This window comes from Peromyscus eremicus, chromosome 6 (assembly GCF_949786415.1).
Source record: "Peromyscus eremicus chromosome 6, PerEre_H2_v1, whole genome shotgun sequence".
Classification (NCBI taxonomy): domain Eukaryota; kingdom Metazoa; phylum Chordata; class Mammalia; order Rodentia; family Cricetidae; genus Peromyscus; species Peromyscus eremicus.
This window is the reverse complement of record NC_081421.1, coordinates 12,029,977-12,050,766: the sequence shown is the minus strand read 5'-3', so window position 1 is coordinate 12,050,766 and position 20,790 is coordinate 12,029,977. Positions and strand designations below refer to the sequence as shown.

General features: G+C 49.5%; 1 protein-coding gene across 6 annotated transcripts in view; it reads left to right on the top strand.

Moving 5' to 3' along the window:
- The window catches only part of Jade1 (jade family PHD finger 1), a 66,201-nt gene that overhangs the window by 22,235 nt on the left and 23,176 nt on the right, over positions 1-20,790 (top strand). For all 6 annotated transcript variants that reach the window (XM_059265157.1, XM_059265158.1, XM_059265159.1 and 3 more), the window contains 4 exons: positions 3,407-3,484; positions 14,022-14,107; positions 17,546-17,703; positions 19,565-19,752. In XM_059265157.1, the coding sequence (XP_059121140.1) occupies positions 3,407-3,484; positions 14,022-14,107; positions 17,546-17,703; positions 19,565-19,752 (510 nt within the window). The remainder of the gene's footprint in view (positions 1-3,406; positions 3,485-14,021; positions 14,108-17,545; positions 17,704-19,564; positions 19,753-20,790) is intronic.

The following is a 20,790-nucleotide window of genomic DNA, read 5'->3' as shown; positions in this document are numbered from 1 at the left end:
CAGATGCTTGCAACCTACAGTCCCCTGTGTGTGTTAAAGATAGTAACTCACACTTTGATTTTTCTGATACAGTAAGTAACCCTGGGTGAGATAAATCAGCCTGATGTCAAGGTTGAAGTACATTAGAGCCACAGAGGAGGGGATTTTGCTGAACATTAACCCCCACCCCGCCACCCACAGGCAGAGCTCACTGTTCTCAGCTCTCAGGGTCTTTCAGGGTGAACAAGAATGGAATTCACGAGAAGGAAAATACTAATTTTACTTGTACTTCAGCATATCAGTCTAGCTTGGGGTTTTGTCTGAAAGCTGGGAGGAAGGCATCTGGATGGGCAGTGATTCCGAGTTCCAAGCCATTTTGTTTAGGGAAAAAAATTGAGTCAAGAGGGGGCGAGCCTTGCTACCTTGTTTAGCAGACAAGTTCTCTGGGCCTTCTCTTCTGCTCCTGAGGTGGTGAACGTCCTTCAGGCTGGGCTGCATCGCACTGTTACCTTAGGAATCCCTCTTTAGGTGGTAATTTTCAATTTTTAGAGAACTCCTTCTAACCTATGAGGCTTTGTAGAGCTGAAGGTGGTGTGAGGAATGAGAGGTGTTTCCTGTTCTCTCTGTGCCCCAGGGGAGCAGGGGTGTCTTTGGAAGGTTGGAAGAGGGTGTGGCTGTCAGCACACACAGGTGACAGGGAAACCAGTCATTGCAAGTGGGGATTGGGTCACGGGTGTGTGTGGGTGTGTCAGCCACGGGAACTTAGGGCACAAGTGGTTGGGTTGTAGGTTGCTGAGGGTCGGGAGTTATGGGTGAGATATCTCTCTGGGGAGAATGAATGGGTGGATCTTGGGATTGTGGCGGCCCACTCTGTGAATGGAGCTGTAGCTAGCCCACAGATCGTGTCTCTGGAGGTGGCTGTCCATTTGGACTCCTGGTGGTGACAATGAATTCCTTTACTGGTGTGTGACTGCACATGTGTGCCTTAGAGCTGTTGTTTGTTGGCGACAGGGTTTCTCACTGACTGGCCTACCAGGGAGTCGCGTGGGGTCTTCCTGTCTCTGCCCACAATGCTGGGGTTACAAGTGAACCCTGCCTTTTAATGTGGGTTGTGGGTATTGAAATTATGTTTCCACTTGTGCTATGAGCACTTTACCAGCTAAGCCATCTAGCTCTGAAGTTCCCTTTAACTGGTCTAGAGAATCGGTTGGTAAAGAAAAACCCACAGACTTTAAATTGGGTGGATTTCTCTGGAAGATCATATAAAACATTGCATTAAAGTTGAGGAGTCTAAATATCTGAGTGAATCATGTGGGTCCGTTATTTCAAAAGGGGAAACATACTGCCCTGTACTATGGCTCTGAGAAACTCAATACCCGCTCAGGGTCACTTAGTGGTAGCCTGTGAATTGTTGACAACAGAAGTCACAGGAATAAAGGCAAATAAACTTCATTTGTGTGCGTGCATGCGTGTTGTATGTCACATTAAAAAAAAGTGAAGACCACCCCAAAGGTATTAGATATGGAGATAATAAACTATTGTATTATTAAGGGATTTATTTTTAATTATGTGTCTGTGTGTGGCTATTAGCACATGAGTGCAGGTGCCCAAAGAGGCTGGAGCCAGAGCTACAGATGATAGTGAGCAGCCCCTGGTGGGTTCTGGGAACCAAATTCTGCTCCTGTGCAAGAGCAGTATGTACTTCCTCACAGAGCTTTTCTCCAGCTCCTCAGATGCTGTTCTTGAAAAAGAGCAAACTTTTTAAAGGACTAAATAAAGGAAACAGGGGTTTGGACTTTGAGGGAGGCAAGTTGTGGGAAGTTGACCTTGAAGTTTGGATTAATATAAGAACTATATGGTGGGACACCTTTATAAGTGAATCTCCTTTGTAAGGGAATTTATGTCTTGTTGTTGGTCAGGGAGGGCAAACGTAACTCAAAATAACCCTTAGACCAGAGTGGCCGCTTTCAGCCCCCCATAGTCTGGTGTTTCCTGCCTCTTTTGACTGCCCTTTTACAGGTCTGTTCAGAGTAGAGCTTTGGGTTTTTAATCAGCACATTGCTGTGGGGTGTTGGCTGTCCACACTGCTGCTCTTTGCTGAGTGGTCACTGGAAACAGACCTCATTACACGTGTGGTGATGCCCAGCCAGGGTTGGTGGGATGGCTAGGTGAAGGGCTACCATTCTTCCGGCTTGAAAAGCTCTCCAGTTTTGGGGGGAGTCATTGATCTGGCAGTAAGATCATGGCCCCACAGGTGCTAAGCCAGTCAGTAATTTTAGTTTGGGTAAGCTTTTTAGATGTGTGGAAACGTGTTGATTTCTCTGTACAGGTTCAGTAACTGTCCCTGTAGTCTCTGGCCGCTGCCCTCTTTTATAAAGGCAGTATTTTTCTTAACTGAGATGTGCTGGAGCCCTTTAGTGAGCTATCTGGAGGGCTGGCTGGGTGGGCTGGTTTTGTGTGTGTGTGTGTGTGTGTGTGTGTGTGTGTGTGTGTGTGTGTACACGCGCGCACACTGCCTGATTTTTTTATTTTTATTTTTTTTATTTTTTTTTGTTTTTCGAGACAGGGTTTCTCTGTGTAGCTTTGCGCCTTTTCCTGGAACTCACTTGGTAGCCCAGGCTGGCCTCGAACTCACAGAGATCCACCTGGCTCTGCCTCCCAAGTGCTGGGATTAAAGGCGTGCGCCACCACCACCCGGCGATATATTTTTTTTTTTTTTTTTATTAGTTGAATTTGTTCATACTTGCCCTGAAAAGATTTGGGTAATAAGGAGTGTGAGTTTACTATCCAGAGTGACCTTGGAGAAGTCACTGTAAAGGGACAGAAGGGGAGGGGTCTGGATCAGCGTGCCTGTAGTCCCTTCTGGTTCTAGCCGTGGACCCCTGAGGGGTGGGAGATGGGGCCTGTGTCTCCACATTACCCCGCTGGTTCTTTCTAGAGCCACAGGTTGTTACTTAGTTCATCTTAGCAAAATTTGGGGCTCGTTTGCACAGAACTTGCCAAAGAAGCCTATTGATGCCCAGTGCAGTGTGTCTAAGGCAGCCCCGCCCCCCAACATGCACATAGAGCATGGGGCTGTCTGGGGAGGGAGCACTGCTCCTTGCTGTGGACCGTTCTCTGCAGTCCTCCCTGCCAGGGCCCAGGAGACTCCTGGAATAGTTGTAGTGATGTCTGGGGACTGTGGAGGGAAGGGTGGCACCTCTGGGGACCTGCCCCCATGTGACTTTACCCCTCCCCTGACTCTTCACCTGGTCTGTTAATGATTTCAGCTAATTATGTGTCTTTGGTCTTTTCACTGTTTGCAATTCAAATGCTCCTCCAGGCCCTGTGTTTGCTTTTGTTTGTGGCATCCTGGCTGCCATCTGAAGCACAACTTGATGATCGCCTGTTACCGGCTTGGGTTAAGTGCTGTCTCATTGCTTTGCAGGCTGCCTGCTGTCTCCCGGGGAGATCATGAAACGAGGTCGCCTTCCCAGCAGCAGCGAGGATTCTGACGGCAATGGCAGTAAGTCCTGGTGGTTGTTCTGGGAGGAGCCTGCTCGGGTTTGGGTCTGTGCGACAACAGGATGTTCCAATATAATGCTGTAAATAGCCAGGGCCCTCTGCATGCCAGGCAGGTCAGAGAAAGGCAGGGCCTGGAGAAACACCTCTGTGTGCAATACTGCAGGGCTGTAACCAGATCTTTGCCGGCAAGGTTGGCTGCAGGCAGGCCTGCTGCAGGCTCCCTGTGTGTTACCCAGGGAGAAGAATTCCGTTCCAAGAGCCACCGGTGTGTCTGTTTTCATTAAACATCATTTATGGCACCTCACATTGCTCTCTATGAAGAGGGAACTTAATCAAAGCCAGGTAATTATTAACTAGCTCAACCTGCCCGCGGCTCTGAGGGCAGATGGAGGACTGCCTAGTGTGATGTGAGGGTACCAAGTCCAGGATCTTCAGAGATGGCACACGAGTCCCTGCCCTGTCCCGGGTTTAAGACCATCACTGTCTGCATCTCAGCTCTCTGGCAACCTCAGATTTTCACAGTGCAGCTGAGAACCAGGGGTTAGTTGGCTTCCAGGCAGTCAAAATAAATGTCACACGTTGGTGTCTGTGTTGAGGAGCTAACAGACTGCCGAGAGAAGCGCTCCCTGCAGACTGCAGAAGGGAATTTTGTACCTAGCTCAGTGCCTGCACTCTAGCCCATTAGCTTAGGTTTGACATTACACATTAAACTCTGGAAGCCTTGAAAGAAAGCTTGCTGTACTGTGAGGTGGGAAGGGAGCCAGGCCTGCTTTCTAGGCACTTTGCCTCAGACATTAAGAACAGCTCTGATGTGAACACAGCTATCATGACGTGCTGTAGAAGTGGTATGTAGGAACTCAAGAGAGGAGGTCTGGAAAGAACCAGGCAGGAGGCGATGTTTGGGCAGGTCCCAGGGATGAAAAACTGTGGGCACATAGGGTAGTTTGTCTGCCTGATGTCTCAGGCGGTCAGCATGAGCTTGGTTCTGCTGCTGGGGGGGCCACGTGGGCAGCCGTGGACAAGGTGGGCGCGCTACAAACCTGAATCAGCCGTGCAGATTTTGGCTGTCTGTCCGAACTGTGGCTGTAGCTGTGGGAAGACATGGAGCGAGAGTGATGGTGGGGGTGTGTGGAGGTGAGCTGTGGCCAGATGTGACTGACAGCTGGGTGAGAGACTCAAGGGAGCTACTGTGAAGGGGAGGTTGTCTCCAAAGGAGGGTTTTTCTCTTGTTTCCTAGGGGGCCATTGAGGTTTCCATCATACATGCAGGCAGGTAAAGCCACCTGTGTGAGCTTGGGAACGCCAAGTTGGGTGTGAGGCCCTCAACTCCTGCTGTTTAACTTTCTGGCAGAAGTTTGGTGTTTTTTTTCTTTGACTGTCTGTGACACCTGTCAAAGTGCCCTAAACTTCCCCTGTCTCCTTTTGGACACGATTTTGTCCTGAAGCTTTTTTTTTTTTTCTCGAAAGTTGGTCTTTTTACATTTAGAAAACCCCCTGCAAGTGTGTCCAGGGCTGGCAGAGTGGTCGAGGCGTTCGCTGCCAAGGTGGGTAGCCCATGTTCCATCACTCAGACCCGAGTGGAGAACCCATCCCTGCACCTTGTCCTCTGACCTCCACACGTGTGCTGTGGCAGGTGTCTGTGCATGTACACACACACACACACACACACACCACACACACCGCGCACACACACACACACACACACACACACACTACACACCACACACACACACACACCACACACACACACACCACACACACTACACACCACACACACACCACACACACACACACACACACACACACCACACACACACACTCAGAAATGTCCATGCCCGAACCTTGGCTGGGATGGGCCATTTCCTTCCTCCTGCTGTGTTCCTGTCTGTTCATCTGGGAGGTTAAGGTAGAATGCTATCAAGCACAGCTCTTGGCTGCACACGGAACTCTGGTGGTGGCTGCGGGGAATGGAAATGACACTTGCTAGGTCACCTGTCCTTTTGCCATACAGTTGGTTCAGTACAGAATGTATGGTAGCTGGTGGTGCTTTATGACTGCCTGGTCAGGCTTGGTGACTTGGTAATTATGGTGAATGGTGATAGTGGTGAGCAAGTAGCTCTTCCTAAATGCCAGGTCCTACGGCAGTATCTGCATAGTTCAGCCATGGACTCTTCTTCCCTCTTTCCCTAGCAGCTAGTTCATGATGTAGGCCTCTGCCACTAAGCCATTAATTGCATTGGGACCCCTCCCCTTGTATACACTCAGGGGTCTGGGGGTGGTAGTGGCATCTTGTGCTCCTGCAGGGAGGTTCACACCTGTGATAGCTTTCCATGTCCACTCTTGTTTACAACAAGGGTCTGTGCAGTGGCCACCTCCCAGCCTCTCCAGCCTGCAGGCCTGACTGGGGTTTTGGCAGGATGTCCAAGTGGAGGAGAGGCAGCTGCAGACGTCAGCATGGGGCCATAGCACCAGCCACAGGAGTAGCTGGGGCCTTCTGGCTTCTGAGTCTGGAGCCATCGCTTGGTGTTCTGGCCTGGCCCAGGGGAATAGCAGTGTGGTATTTACAGTTGGGGATGGCTGGGCCTTTTCTGGGCCAGGAGTGAGCCCTCATCCACTGTAGTCAGGGTTGTTGGTCTTCCTCCAGCCGCCCTGGAGGCCCATCCCTGCAGTTGGATGGGATAGTGCTGCGGAGTTTGTAGGCAGTGTCTGTAATTGCTGGGCTCTTGGGACTGGTAACCCAGCCAAAGTCTGAAGTTATACCCTGGGCCTGGGTGTGGCCCGGGGAAGCAAGGCCTTAGCTTCCTGCTTCCCCCAGGGTCCTTGGTCCGTAGGAGCCTGACAAAGGTGGAAATAGGGTCCACCAGATAGTTTCCTTATTTCTAAAGATTTCAGTCTATCTGCAAAGACTAATTAGAAGAAAACGTCCCCTTTTGGGTAGGAATATTATCGGTTGTCTGAGGCTAACTGTAGTTCTGATCTATATCCTTACATATTTTCCCTATAAAGTTAGAAAAGTTAAATACTATTTAAGGAGTATTGTCAAACCTGCTTTTCAGAAGGTGGGGATAGATTGGATGATGGAGGTTGGCTGCAGGAGCTGTGGCAGGTGTTAGGGTCTCCTCCCAGCATGGACAACAGGTTGATCTGATGCTGTTGTGTAATTTCAGTTGAGAATTTATTTGTCCCGGGCAGGGTGCTAGGTCTGCAGCCTGGTGCCGTGACACTGGCCATGGCATCAGTATTGATTGCTAGACCTGTGTTACATGTTAAGTTGGTTTACGTGTAAGGGCAGAAGCATGTCTCAGACATGGAGAGTCACCGTCGGGTTGGTGGGGAGGGCTTTTAATAGTCTGTTTTACGGTGGTGTGAACAGTCTCTGGTTCCAGAACCTTTCTTGCACAGTGTAATCTTCTGCTACCTTTTATTTTTGGTGGTGGTGGTAGGGCCTAACTCACAGCCGGAACAGCTTATTACACTCAACTGATCTAAAACTGGGGGGGGTGGCATGCAATGTGCATTAGATTACTCCTGAGGCTTTCCCCTTATTTTATCTCTAGGGCAGGCCAGCAGGGCTATTTTTAATGTTTCAAAGGGGTGTGCTGGTGGTGTCTGGCAGGAGCAGAAGGGGCTTGGTGCCTGCCTGGGCAGGGCCCACTGCCTGCTGTGATCTTGGAGCCTTTTGTAACTGTGCTGGCCCCAAATGTTCTGTCCTGGTGGAAGCTGGGGATAGTTAAAAAGACAGACTCTCCCTCCCATTCTTTTCAATGTCTGAGATAGTTTAACAGACTGATTTTACTTGGACAGTGTGCACATAGAGATTTTAAGTCAGATTTGCCACTAGAGAGGACTTAGCTTTAGGAATAACTTACTTGGGTTGGGGATTTAGCTCAGTGGTAGAGGGCCCTGGGTTCAATCCTCAGCTCCAAAAAAAAAAAAAAAAAAAAAAAAGGAATCACTTACTTACCGGGGGTGGCCATCATTTTAGATGTTATTGTCAAGATCATTACTTCTTGCTGAAGGCAAGCAGAAAAGGGAACCAAAGTTGACTTACTGTGTCTTTATTTTGAGACTGGGTCTCATGCTGCCCTCAAACTCTGTGTAAGGAGGATGACCTTGAACTCCTGATCCTCCTGACCGCATCTCCCCAGTGCAGTGATGGTAGGGGTGAAGATGTTTCAGCGGTCAGCTGTTGGACACCGGCTCAGCGAAGTCACTGCAGGGTTTGGCAAATGCCCTGTCTTGGCTGTAGCATGAGTTACCTGCAGACTTTGAGGCTTCTCATTTCCTGGTTGACACACCCCCTTCTGAAAAGTATTTTATGCCATAACCATTTAATTAGTGAGGAATGTAGTAATTACTATTACTCTTTCTAGTTTTTTTTTTTGTTGTTGTTGTTTTGTTTTTCGAGACAGAGTTTCTCTGTGCAGCTTTGTGCCTTTCCTGGAGCTCGCTTTGGAGACCAGGCTGGTCTCGAACTCACAGATATCCGCCTGCCTCTGCCCCCCAAGTGCTGGGATTAAAGGCGTGCGCCACCACTGCCCGGCTCTTTCTAGGTTTTTGAGACTGGGTTTTGCTACCCCACCCAAGCTGGCCTGGAGCTTCAGACCCTCCTGCTTTAGTCCCGTGTTGCTAGGACAGCAGAGTACCACATACCCAGCTCCAGAGCTGCTGTTGCTTTGGGAGTATTGTAGGAGCGTCCTGATGATACCTTCATCAGTATCATCAAACCCACCCCAGGCCTGGAGGGCCCAGGGGAGGCTGCTGCTGTAATACTAGCCAGGTAGTGGCTTGAGTCCTTTGGACTTTCAGAAAGTGGTGGATGGACAGGCGTTCCTCAGGACCTGCTGCCGAATGGTGTCTCATTTTCTAGGAGCTCAGAAACATTTTTGTATTAGGTCAAACAGGAGTGTGTCCCTGCACCTGCCACTTCAGCTCTAGGCTTTTTCTGTGATAGTTTCCATGGAGCAACACCCAGTGCCTCTCCTGAATGACACTTTAAGTAGACCATTTATCTGCTTTTCAAAAATCTATTTACTGAGGATATGCTCGCGCTCTCTCTCTCTCTCTCTCTCTCTCTCTCTCTCTCTCTCTCTCTCTCTCTCTCTCTCTCTCTGTGTGTGTGTGTGTGTGTGTGTGTAGACTGAGTTGGACTCTTACAAACTCTGTGCCTTGTGCTTGCATATTCTCTGTCTGTGAAACAGCGACTTGTGTTGAACAGGAAGGTCAGAAGGAAGAGGCCTCAAGCAGAGATACTGGGGCAGGGAGGTTCACTGGGGTCCCTAGCCAAGTCCAGGATGTCTGTGTGGAAGGTGGCTGGAGTCTTTCTTACTGAGAATGGTGTGCTGTGTTAGTGGTGATTGCTTTCTCATAGTTTCCTGATGGGTAATTTATGTACAGCAAGCTGCACATATTTTAAGTGTGTACTTTGAGAGATTTAGCCATGTTTACATGAATTATGTCATCAAAATCAAAATAATCTGTCCCTCCAACTCTGCCCCAGGCAGCCACTGATCTGCTGTCAGTATAGATGAGACTTCCTTTTCCTGGACTTCACATCAGTACGATGTACCCTTCCTGGTCTGGCTCCTTTCACTCTGGGTAATTATTTCAGTATTCATCCGTGGAACGTGAAGCAAGTGTTTCTCACCCATCTGCTTATAATGTGTTCCTTTTTATTGCTGACTAGTGTTTCATTGAAGGGATGTGTCATAATTTATCCCTTTACAGTCTGGTGGTGGATTTTTGGGTTGTTTCTGGGTTTATTTTTATTTTTGGGGATCATAATATATTTACATCATTTGTCCTTTCCCTTGTCTTTCCTCCAACCTGCCTGTGTACCCCTGCTCCCCGCTGCCTTTTCTTTATTGTTCGTGTGTGTGTGTGTGTGTGTGTGTGTGTGTGTGTGTGTGTGTGTGTGTATTTCTAAGTGTACAAACATAGCCAGCTCAGTCTTTATAATATGAACTTTGCAGGGCTGACCATTTGGTATAGGATACTCAGTTGGTGTACTCTTCGCTGGGGAAGCCTGTTTCTACTGCTCTATAAATTCCCTAGTTACCTGCAAATCCTCGTCTGGGGTTGAGGCCTCCTGCTCTTTCCCCATCCACTTTGGCATGTCTCTTGTCCGTGTTCAGCTCATGTTTAGATTGTCATGTGTAACACAGGAGACAATCTCAGGGCGAACTCCCTGGTCCTCTCTCTCCTACAGTCTCTGCCCTCTCTCCTACAGTCTCTGTCCTCTCTCTCTCCTACAGTCTCTGTCCTCTCTCTCTCCTACAGTCTCTGCCCTCTCTCTCTCCTACAGTCTCTGTCCTCTCTCTCTCCTACAGTCTCTGCCCTCCCTCTCTCCTACAGTCTCTGTCCTCTCTCTCTCCTACAGTCTCTGCCCTCTCTCTCTCCTACAGTCTCTGTCCTCTCTCTCTCCTACAGTCTCTGCCCTCTCTCTCTCCTACCGTCTCTGTCCTCTCTCTCTCCTACAGTCTCTGCCCTCCCTCTCTCCTACAGTCTCTGTCCTCTCTCTCTCCTACAGTCTCTGCCCTCTCTCTCTCCTACAGTCTCTGCCCTCTCTCTCTCCTACCGTCTCTGTCCTCTCTCTCTCCTACCGTCTCTGTCCTCTCTCTCTCCTACAGTCTCTGTCCTCTCTCTCTCCTACCGTCTCTGTCCTCTCTCTCTCCTACAGTCTCTGCCCTCTTTCCTACAGTGTTCCCTGAGGCTTAGGTGCTGGAATTATGGATTTATCAGTTAGGATTGGGCTCCACAGCTCTGCATTTTGATTGGTTGTGGTTTTCTGTCGTGGTCTCTGTTGCAAAGAGATGTTTCCTTGACGAGGGGTGAGAACTACTGGTTTTTAGTTGTATTGTATGTTGTATTGTGAGCTACTGAAAATATTGTGTCACTGATAATTTGAATTAAATTATTTTTCAGTCTTCCCTTCTGCAAATAAGTTTTATAGGATAGTACATTTCTTGTTCTTATTCTTGTATGATATTGATTGACACCAGATACAGTAAGAGGGTCCAACTGCTGAAAATGGAGTATCAGGCTGGAGTTACTTCTTGTTGATAGGGGATACCAGGCTTGTAGCAGCCTTGGGTGTCTTTTAAGAAAATGTGGTACAAGCAGATTTTCAAGGTCTGCAGTTTCCTGGTATCATTGCGTTCTGAGCCCACACAATGACAACCGTCAGTGGAAGCTTGGACGGCTTGGGAGGGGTCCCTACATCCCGAGAAGACACCGAGGACCATGAAACCCAAGAATGGACAAATAGTTCATCCCCTTCAACTCTGGAAGCCTAGGGACTCTTCACTTCCTGTCTTACAACCATGTTTAAAGTACAACAAAGGAATGATTCTTTTTAAAGTTTTGCTTTTGTTCTATTCCCGATGTATAACTCTTTCCAGAGTCATTTAAAGTCAAGGGTTTAGGCTGGGCTCAAGTACTTGCCCCACATCCAGGGCCTGGGCTCCACCCCAGAACCACTCAGAACAGCTGAAGAGACCATCAGTCTCTGCCCATCTCTTGGACCTTCTAGGAATCCCACGCATACATGTGCTCCCTCCCCTCTTTACAGTCTGTGGACCTACTAGGGTGTGGCTTCCTAAACAGTGAATCGTGGGTTCTTTAAAATGTTTTTCTTTAAGTGTTTATTTTATTTGTATGGTTATTTTGTCTGTGTACTACATGTATGCCTGCGAGAAGAGGACATCAAAGCCCCTGGAACTGGAGTTCCAGATGGTTATGACCCATCATGTGGGTGCTGGGAATTGAACCTGGGTCCTGCAAGAACATCAAGTGTTCTTAACCCCTGAGCCATCTCTCCAGCCCCTAATCAGTGAGTTGTCACCCCACAAGGAACTTAATGTGGGGCCATGAAACATTTGGCAACAGTAAAAGGTTTTTAAATGTGCAATGACAGAAAAGTAAAAGAAAGGGAAATAAAAAAATCAAAATATTGATCAAACTGAAAATGTAGATTCTCAGTGTTGGGGCATACCAAATATTCAACCAAAATTTAATTCTTTACATAAAAAGTAGCATATTCATTTTACTAGTATGCAAATTTGCTTTAGTCAATAAATAGAGAAAAAGATGTATACTAATGGGTGTCTTTAAGCTGAATTTCTTTAGTTTATAGTTGGTAAATGTTTGATTTTTTTTATGCCTATTTTATACACCTGTATATACTTAGGGTTGTGAGTGGGAAGGTGTATGATCCATGTGCTAGAGGAAGGCCCTGGCCCACAGGGAGTCCTCTGTGGACTTGAGGAACAACCACCCAGGCACTTCTTTCTCTGTGATGAGCAGACTTAGAATTTCTGCAGTCTGCCTCATTGCCAGTGTGCTCTACTGTTTTTTGTTTTTGTTTTGTTTTGTTTTGTTTTGTTTTTTTTGTGTGTGTGTGTGTGTGTTCCCATTCATTTTGAATCTGAGTACCATTATTGCTGTGGAGTTGGGACTGGAGCCTAGGGCCTGGAGAATGCTAGGCAAGCACTGTGCACTAGGCTACCCACCAGCCCCGCTTCTGCTCCCCACTTCCTGCTCAACCAGAGAGTCTTCTGAACAGTCACAGGAATGTCACAAGTCACCTATAAGGACTTCATTCCACAGAAGTGACAACAGCTAGATGCCTTAATAAACGGCCTCCAACTGCTACTCAAGGGTAGCTCAGAGGCCTTCCTTGCCAGAGCCCACAATCTCTGTTAGTTGTAAGCATTAAGAACTGGATGAGGCCGGGCGGTGGTGGCGCACGCCTTTAATCCCAGCACTCGGGAGGCAGAGCCAGGTGCGGATCTCTGTGAGTTCGAGGCCAACCTGGGCTACCAAGTGAGTTCCAGGAAAGGTGCAAAGCTACACAGAGAAACCCTGTCTCGAAAAACCAAAAAAAAAAAAAAAAAAAAAAAAGAACTGGATGAGAGGCAAGTGTGCAGGATCTGTCCGAAGTCTGGCTCTGTGCCTGTCGATTCTGCGGCGATAAGGGCTTGAGTGACAGGTGATTTTGCTGGTAAAATGGTGGCCTTCTTCGGCTTTTGTTTTTGAACATTGTGGGGTTTTGCCACTTTCTGAGAAATGATAAGGTAGATAGCTGTTCTGTGCCCGGATGTTGGAGTTACAGACAGAAGGCTGAAAGGAGTTATCAGCAAGTTAGGCAGAAAGTGGAGGAGGCTGGGATCGCTGTTTCTGTTCTGGCTGCAGTGTGTGCCCACGGAACAGAGGCCACTGTGCTTGTCCACCTGACAGACAAGTAGGAAGCAGTGGCAGTGGTGGGGTGGGCCGGAGGAGCGAGTGTTCTGAGCCACTGGAAGGTTGGCTTAGGACGTGGCCATTGACTAGCTGTGTTCTGAGCAGGAAGGAGGACAGTTCAGATAACTTGTGGGTTTCTGACCTCAAGTAGAAAAGGTAGTGGATTCATCTCAGGAGGGATAGAAGAGATCGAAGTAGTTCAAGCGGAGCCTGGACTTGGTTTTTATGTTGCAGAGTTGGCAGACCTTAGACTGATTGAGAAGTTGATGTGTACCACCAGGGTGATACTGGGTCTGCAGTGAGTCCAGAGGGAACTTAGTCTAAGAAGGTAGCTCTCACAGGCTTGCCTGGGTCTTCTCGTTAGAGACTCAGCTACATAGGAGCTGTTTGGAAATGGAGAAACCCAGAGAAGAAGGACCCTGGGAAGGAAGGAAGGTGGATATTTCAGGCAGGAGGAGCTCTCAGTGTTACAGAGAAGTTTCAGGCCCCAGAATGCTCAGTCTGCTCAGTCTGGGTGGCACTTAGGAATACTGGGTTTCCACACTGGAGGGGTTGGAGCATTTCCGGAGAGAGGCGCAGTAGATGATGTTAAAGCTGTGGAGGTTCTCTGCTCTTTAGGGAATGCTAAATTTCTAGGCCTTGTGGAGACTTTTTTTTTATGTTTTGGGCATGGCCTTAGCTTGAGCCCAGTGATCCTGGCATTGGACACTTTGCTGAAGACTTAGGGAATGTTTGCTAGTTTGCTGTACCAGTGTGGTACAGCCCCCACCTCTGGAGCGTGCTGTGGTGCTGTACGTGAGGCAGAGCACCCCGCACACAGGAAGGAGCCGGCTGTGACTGACTGCCTTAGGTGTGTTTGGAAATGACAGGAAGGAACTGTGAGGCCAGGAGACGGCATTGCAGGTTGTCACTGGAGGTTTACTGTGGGGGTAGAACCCCCCCCCCCTTATGCCTCCTTGACCTGCAGTTTTTCCTTGTATGTGTGCTCTGTGTGTGCATACTTGTGAGGATATGCTCATCTGTGTGGACAGATGTGGAGGCAGAGGTTGATGATGGGATGGCTTCCTCTGCTTTCTACCTTCCTTTTGAGGCAAGATCCTTCACTAAGCCTGAAGCTCAGCGTTGCAGCTAGACTGGCTGGCTGGACCCGCTTGCACACACCACCACGGCAGCTTTTTCCTTGAGTGCTGGGGATCTGGACTCAGGTCCTCATGCTTCGGCAGCTAGCACATCACCACTGAAACACTGACCCTGCGTGGCTTTTTTTAATGGTTCCTGTTTGGCTCTTTGTTTCCATAGGCTTGTCAACGACGTGGTCCCAGCATTCTCGATCCCAGCACGGGAGGAGCACCTGCTCTAGAAATGAAGATCCAAAGCCTTCTGAGGTACTTCTGAATGCTTGCTTGCCTTGCTCATGTGTGCTGTACGTATGTGTACATGCACACCTGCTGCCCACGTGTCTGCCTCATGCTGTGCAGGTCTGGGCAAGTTACTTAACCTCTGTGCCCCACTTTATACCCCAGGAAGATGATGAGAAGCAGATGCGTGCCTCTTTGGAGTCTCCAGAGGAATAAGTGGGCTAACACATGTAGGCTCATACATGCAAAGCATGTGGCACGTAGATAGTGAGCAGTAAATGTTAGCTATTATTATTAATTGTATTCTTTTTTCCTTTCCTGTTCCATCTTCGCTGGCTTCCACCAACTTTTCCTCTGGCCAGGAGATGAGCGGGTTCAGCTGCTGCCAAGTCCTTGCCAGCCTCAAGTTAGTTTTAGCCATGAATTTGTGGCTTATTTGGCCAACAACCCAATGTAATTCTGGAAGTTTTGTTTTGGGGATTATGCTTAGGCTTTCCCCCTCTTTCCCAATTTGTTTCACATTTTATGTTTCCCTGGTGCCCCACATTTTGTTGTTCATTTTCCCTGCTAAAACTGTTTTTAGAGGAATCTCCCTGCTGGCCTTAGTTCGTTGGGGTCCCGACATCCTGAGGTCTGTTTTCTCTACAACCTTCACTAGACTCTGAGGAGTCAAATTCAGGTGTGTCAGCCTGTCATTGGTCTTCAGGGGAGAATTGTGGGAAACTACTGTTGACATCTGTCACGTTGTTTGTGGGATGACCTCAGTTGGCTTATGGTGTGACGGCCGCAGTGACAGGTGTTTCTCAGGGCCCTTCCCAGGCTGCCCTCGGACACAGAGGAGTTTCTTGGTGATGGAAGAGGCCTGTTCCAGGATCAGTTCTGTGGGCGGGTGTGGGAGATGCCGTGGGCCTTGTGCCCATTCCGGCCCTCAGTGCTCACTTCATTTTTATAGCATTGGAACATCTCTGCTACTGTATTTACTTCTCTTATTAAATCCTGAGTTGCCCCTGTAATTGCAACTGGATCTTTTTGATGTCCATACTGTATGGCTGTTACTTCAGCCTAGGAATGTGACGGAGTCCTCCGAGCAGCAGGACGCACTGTGCTCGCTCGGCCTGTGTACAGCACTCGGGTTACCAGTTCCTCTGCCCTTGTCTGCTCCGGCACCTGAGCTCTGGGCCAGAGCCTCTCCAGGTCTGTAGGAATGAAGGTGCCTTTTCTCATCTCCTTTCCCAGTCTCATTTCTTTTCTTTGGCAAAATTGCATGTTTTTTCTTTGTACAGCTTAGCTGGACTCTGTTTTCCCAAACTTGCATTGTGAGGGTATGGAGGCTTGGCTTTAACTTTGAACACCTTTCCCTTGGGGTGGGTGGTACTAGGCTTATGTCCAGGTCCAGGGGCTCTGTGTCTTGGGACCTTATGTCCTGTGATCTTTGCGTACCGTACATAGCCGGGGTGTTGCTTGATGGGCCTGTAGAAGTTAGGAGTGACATCCTGGGGGAAGGCCAGTATTGAAAAATGACAACCAGAGGAGTGGACTTCTTTATTGAGACCCTACCTCACGTTTTCCTAAGACAAGGTTTGTCAAAGAGACTGTCAGCCTGAAAAGCCAGCAGGCGTGCAGTGTGATCCGTGCTTAGCAGCACCAGAAAGCTTCCTGTCTTGAGTGAGGGAGTGAGCCCTTGGCTGTGCTGTGTACATGGAGGACAGCCTACAGATTCAGGCTCGTGCTGTGCCTGACGTACGGCAGGGCCTGCTCACGCCAAGGTCAGGGCTTCCTGGTGCACCCTCAGATGAGTGGCTGAGGATAAGGTTGGAGAGGGAAGCAGCTGAGCAGCCCTGGCTGCCAGACGGGATGTGCTGTACTGATGGTCAGCCTTGTTGATGTGGATGCCGAGTGCCCACGAGTCCACAGAGGAGCAGAGGCGGGGACCGCCCTTCCTCACTGTCCTTTCCTCTGTGTTAGGGTGGGCTGGGTGCTTTCTTGGTAGATGGACACGTGCGTTGAGTCTGACTGCAGTGAAGACAGGGTTCTGTCTCTCCTCAGACACTGCTTCCTGGGTAGACGATAGGGCATCCTCTGACTTGGTACCATAGTGACCTGTGGCTTCCCTCCGCATCCTCTGACTTGGTACCATAGTGACCTGTGGCTTCCCTCCGCATCCTCTGACTTGGTACCATAGTGACCTGTGGCTTCCCTCCGCATCCTCTGACTTGGTACCATAGTGACCTGTGGCTTCCCTCCGCATCCTCTGACTGGGTACCACAGTGACCTGTGGCTTCCCTCCGCATCCTCTGACTGGGTACCATAGTGACCTGTGGCTTCCCTCCGCATCCTCTGACTGGGTACCATAGTGACCTGTGGCTTCCCTCCGCATCCTCTGACTGGGTACCATAGTGACCTGTGGCTTCCCTCCGCATCCTCTGACTGGGTACCATAGTGACCTGTGGCTTCCCTCCGCATCCTCTGACTGGGTACCATAGTGACCTGTGGCTTTACTCCGCATCCTCTGACTGGGTACCATAGTGACCTGTGGCTTCCCTCCGCATCCTCTGACTTGGTACCACAGTGACCTGTGGCTTCCCTCCGCATCCTCTGACTGGGTACCACAGTGACCTGTGGCTTCCCTCCGCATCCTCTGACTGGGTACCATAGTGACCTGTGGCTTCCCTCCGCATCCTCTGACTGGGTACCACAGTGACCTGTGGCTTCCCTCCGCATCCTCTGACTTGGTACCACAGTGACCTGTGGCTTCCCTCCGCATCCTCTGACTTGGTACCACAGTGACCTGTGGCTTCCCTCCGCATCCTCTGACTGGGTACCATAGTGACCTGTGGCTTCCCTCCGCATCCTCTGACTGGGTACCATAGTGACCTGTGGCTTCCCTCCGCATCCTCTGACTGGGTACCATAGTGACCTGTGGCTTTACTCCTAGATGTTTGCAGGCCTGCCTTTCTGCCTGGTGTTAGCAAACGTGGACCTTGCTCTCACTAGCCGCCTGCCCTAAATGCTAGCTAGCACTTGAGAGTGTGGGCTGGCTGGCAAGTTAGTTTAGAAGATAGTGAGTGACCTCTACCGGGTGGTTCTAGGCTTTGCCTTGAGGTTAATTGGCTAATGAAGTTTTGTTTTTAAACATGGGCTCCAAAGAGCACCCCTGAGTGACTCGTCATCATTCCCTGAAGGATTTCCAGCAGCCCTTGGTGAATTGAGAGGTCTTAAAGAGGGGAACAGTTGTGTTGATACAGTCACTGCTGCCTCTGCTTGTGTTGACTGAGGGAGCTGGAGCCACCCCAGGCCCTGGCGCGGGAGAGGAGTGTCGGGAAGGAAGGGTTTCTGTAATAGGGCCGACGTACTCTGTGTTGATACAGTGACCTTGTTATGGGCAGCTCCATGGTTACCTTGCAGCCGCCAGTGCTCTGTAACGACTGCAGGTGTCAGATATCCGTGTCCCTCTCTTCTTCCCAGGTGTTTAGGACTGACCTGATCACTGCCATGAAGTTGCATGACTCCTACCAACTGAACCCCGATGAGTACTACGTGCTGGCAGATCCCTGGAGACAGGAATGGGAGAAAGGAGTCCAGGTGCCTGTGAGCCCAGGGACCATCCCACAGCCCGTGGCCAGGTAGAGATACCATGAGGAGACACATGCTTCTCTACCCACCACTGCTTTTTCCTCCCAGCAAACCAGGAGGCTGAGAGGAGACAGGTCTTTAGTTAGTAGTGTGATGCCATGAGCCCTGACCAGAAATGTGGTAGGAACACTTCAAGCACTGGGGATGGTGAGTCAGGGCAGCGGGCTTCTGACTTCACGGGAGGCATTGCTCTCTCACTGGAGATTAGAAGGCCTGAGGATTTTAGGGACTGGCTGGCTGGGGCTGTTTCCCTCTATGCATTCCCTGGGACTCAGAGTGGCTTTGTGGGAGCAGTGGTGGCCTTGGGACTTCCCAGGCCTGCAGTGGCTGTGTTTTAGGAGATGACAGGGATGAGGAGACCTGCTGGACAGCGTCTTAGATGAGGAATTTTTTCGGCTAGTTGTGCTGTGGACAGGCTCTTTCTGGAGGCTGGTGCTTCCCTTCATCTCCTGCCACATCCCTCACCGCTCACGGCATGTCCTCCTTGACATTCCGCTTAGATGGGCTGTGGTGTGTTGGTACTTTTTTTTCCTCTGGTAGCCTTTTGGTATAGTGTGTCCTTTGAGAGGTTGGAGTGCCCAGTAGCTCTGCTGGCACATCTGGCTTTGCTGCCCTGGTGTCCGCTGGCTCCTTCCAGTGTGAAATAGCCTCTTTTACCATGGACAAGTATGGACTAAATTCACCTCCTGACCCTTACTCCATGTCTCTCTAGACACTTGGCTGATTTGAGTGTCATCCTTTTGGGATATGTGAGGGGTATGGAATGCTGACGGTTGTTCAATTTATATTACAGTCCACTGTGGCTGGGCAGGCATAGGCGACCACCAGGAGTCACCTTTAGATGTGGGTCTTGGCCCGTGAAGCAGGGCTCATGGAGTGCAGGGTGTATCTAGTCCCCTTTGACCAGCACTGGCAGGCTGTGAGTCTAGGAAGCCCGTGCTGGATGGTTCTGTGTAGTGCCGAGTCAGGATGGAAATGCCTTGATAGACGGGAGCTTGTCACTCGACACCTGCTCTCGCTCAAGGAGGAGAAATAAATCCCTTCAGCTTGCCCATCTCTGTCCCACAGATAAGTCCATCCCGTCAGTTGCAGGTGTAAAACCTCTAAACTCTGGGCACCCTGCTGGCGTGAGTGCCCATGGTGGAAAGCTGCTGTGGAAGTACTGTGACCTCAGCCTCTCATGGCCAGAACCCTTGGCTCCTCCCGGGAGCTGGTGTGCTTTTTGGCACTGCCCATCAGTTTGGTTAGGGTGAAGTTGGAAAGCACTTCTCCAGGTGTTAACAGATTGTGAGAGAGTGTCGGAAGAAGAGTTGTTCTGGGGTCATAAGTCATGAGTATGGGCTCTGGCTCTTCGTAATGGCAACAACCCACTGGTTTCGCTCAGTCTTCTTGGGAGGTGAGAGTTCAGAGGTGTCTCCTGTGGTCTGCAGCCATGTGTTGTACACACCTAGCTTGTGGCTGTTCTTGCCATCTCTGTTCCTGAGAACTCTGCTTAGCAAGGTCTGTCTGGTTCTGACAATTTCCGGGGGCAGTGAGCATGCCTGATTAATGGACAGGGATTTAGACACCAACTGTGGAATACCACGGGTTTTGGAGACATGGATGGTGGTAGGGTCGGGTCATGTGCTGGGGAGGAAGCAGCTTTTGAAGGCTGCAGCATCTGCTTCTGTTCTGGTGCTGGGGCTTTTAAAGATTCTAGCTGAGGGTGTTGTTGATATCTGGGTTCAGAGTCTTTATGAACATAGGGGTGGTCTGGGCTTGAGAATTGGAGGAGGAAGTTGTACCTGGCCGCTGAAACTTCTTGTACATGGCAGAAAGGGTAATCTGGCTACTTGTTTTCTTGTTAAACAGGGTTGTGTCTGAAGAGAAATCTCTCATGTTCATCAGGCCCAAGAAGTACATCGCATCATCTGGCTCTGAGCCTCCAGAGTTGGGCTATGCTGATCTCCGGACACTGGCGGACAACGTATGTCGCTATGACCTCAATGATATGGATGCTGCGTGGCTGGAACTAACCAATGAAGAATTTAAGGAGATGGGTGAGATTATGTGTTATTACATTAACTCACATTGAAGAAAGAGCTGTATCTGTCCGTAGAGACTCATATGAGTCCTGGGAGAGGTTGAAGCCCACCCAGTCACAGAATCCCAGCTCTTTGGAGACTGTATTATCTGGCTTTGGCACATGTGATGGGATGCAGAGTCCACTTGGGGCTTCTTGAGCAGTAGTGGGCTGACGAGGAACGGCTCTCCGGGGTGGAAGCCAGGCTTGTTTTGGCTGCAGTGACTGGATTCCTGGCCCACCCGCTCCCTGTTGATTTTAGCTCTTTACTCTCTTCTGGCTTTAGCCCAGACTTTGAAGGTCTCTCTCCTGGTTGGACTGGCATTTCATATGGGATGGTACATAGGTCTCCTCACATTCCAGCCTTTCCTTCCTTCCCAAGGTTGTTCTGAAGGTTTATCTTGAGTGTTTACCCTGACACACTGTGGACTCAGTGTGAAAGACTACCTTACTGTTGTGGAAGCAGGGTCGGGAAGTGATGGCATGGGCTATTTGTACTCCAGCACATAGTGAAGAGTCACGTGTGTTTTGCTCTTTGAAGTTTGTGTTCCCATGGAGCCTGCCTCAGCCTGGACTCTGATAGCAGCTTGTCCTGCTGTTGAGCTCACCAGCCAGTGAATGGGACTGACTGACTGAGCTGGGAATGTTGGTATTTTCTACTCGCTGGTTATTAGACGTGTTGACTGAGTAGATGTTCCTGCTCTTGTTCCCTGCTTTAAATATTAGTGGTCAGAACAGAACAGTAGCAAGCCTGGAGTCATTTTAAAATCTGTTTAGAACGGTCTGGGGAATGGCATATTATGTGTGATGTATATATCTGAGTGGTATATTATGTGGTATATATATCTGAGTGGTCTATTATGTGTGGTATATGTCTGAGTGGTATAATTATGCCGTTGTAGAAGTTTCACATGCTTTATACTGTCTGTATAAAAACCACTCAAAAGACAGTGTGAAGCATTTGGCCGGCTGTAGTTGTCCGTCTAGTCCAGGGTCCTATCCAAAGACTCAACTG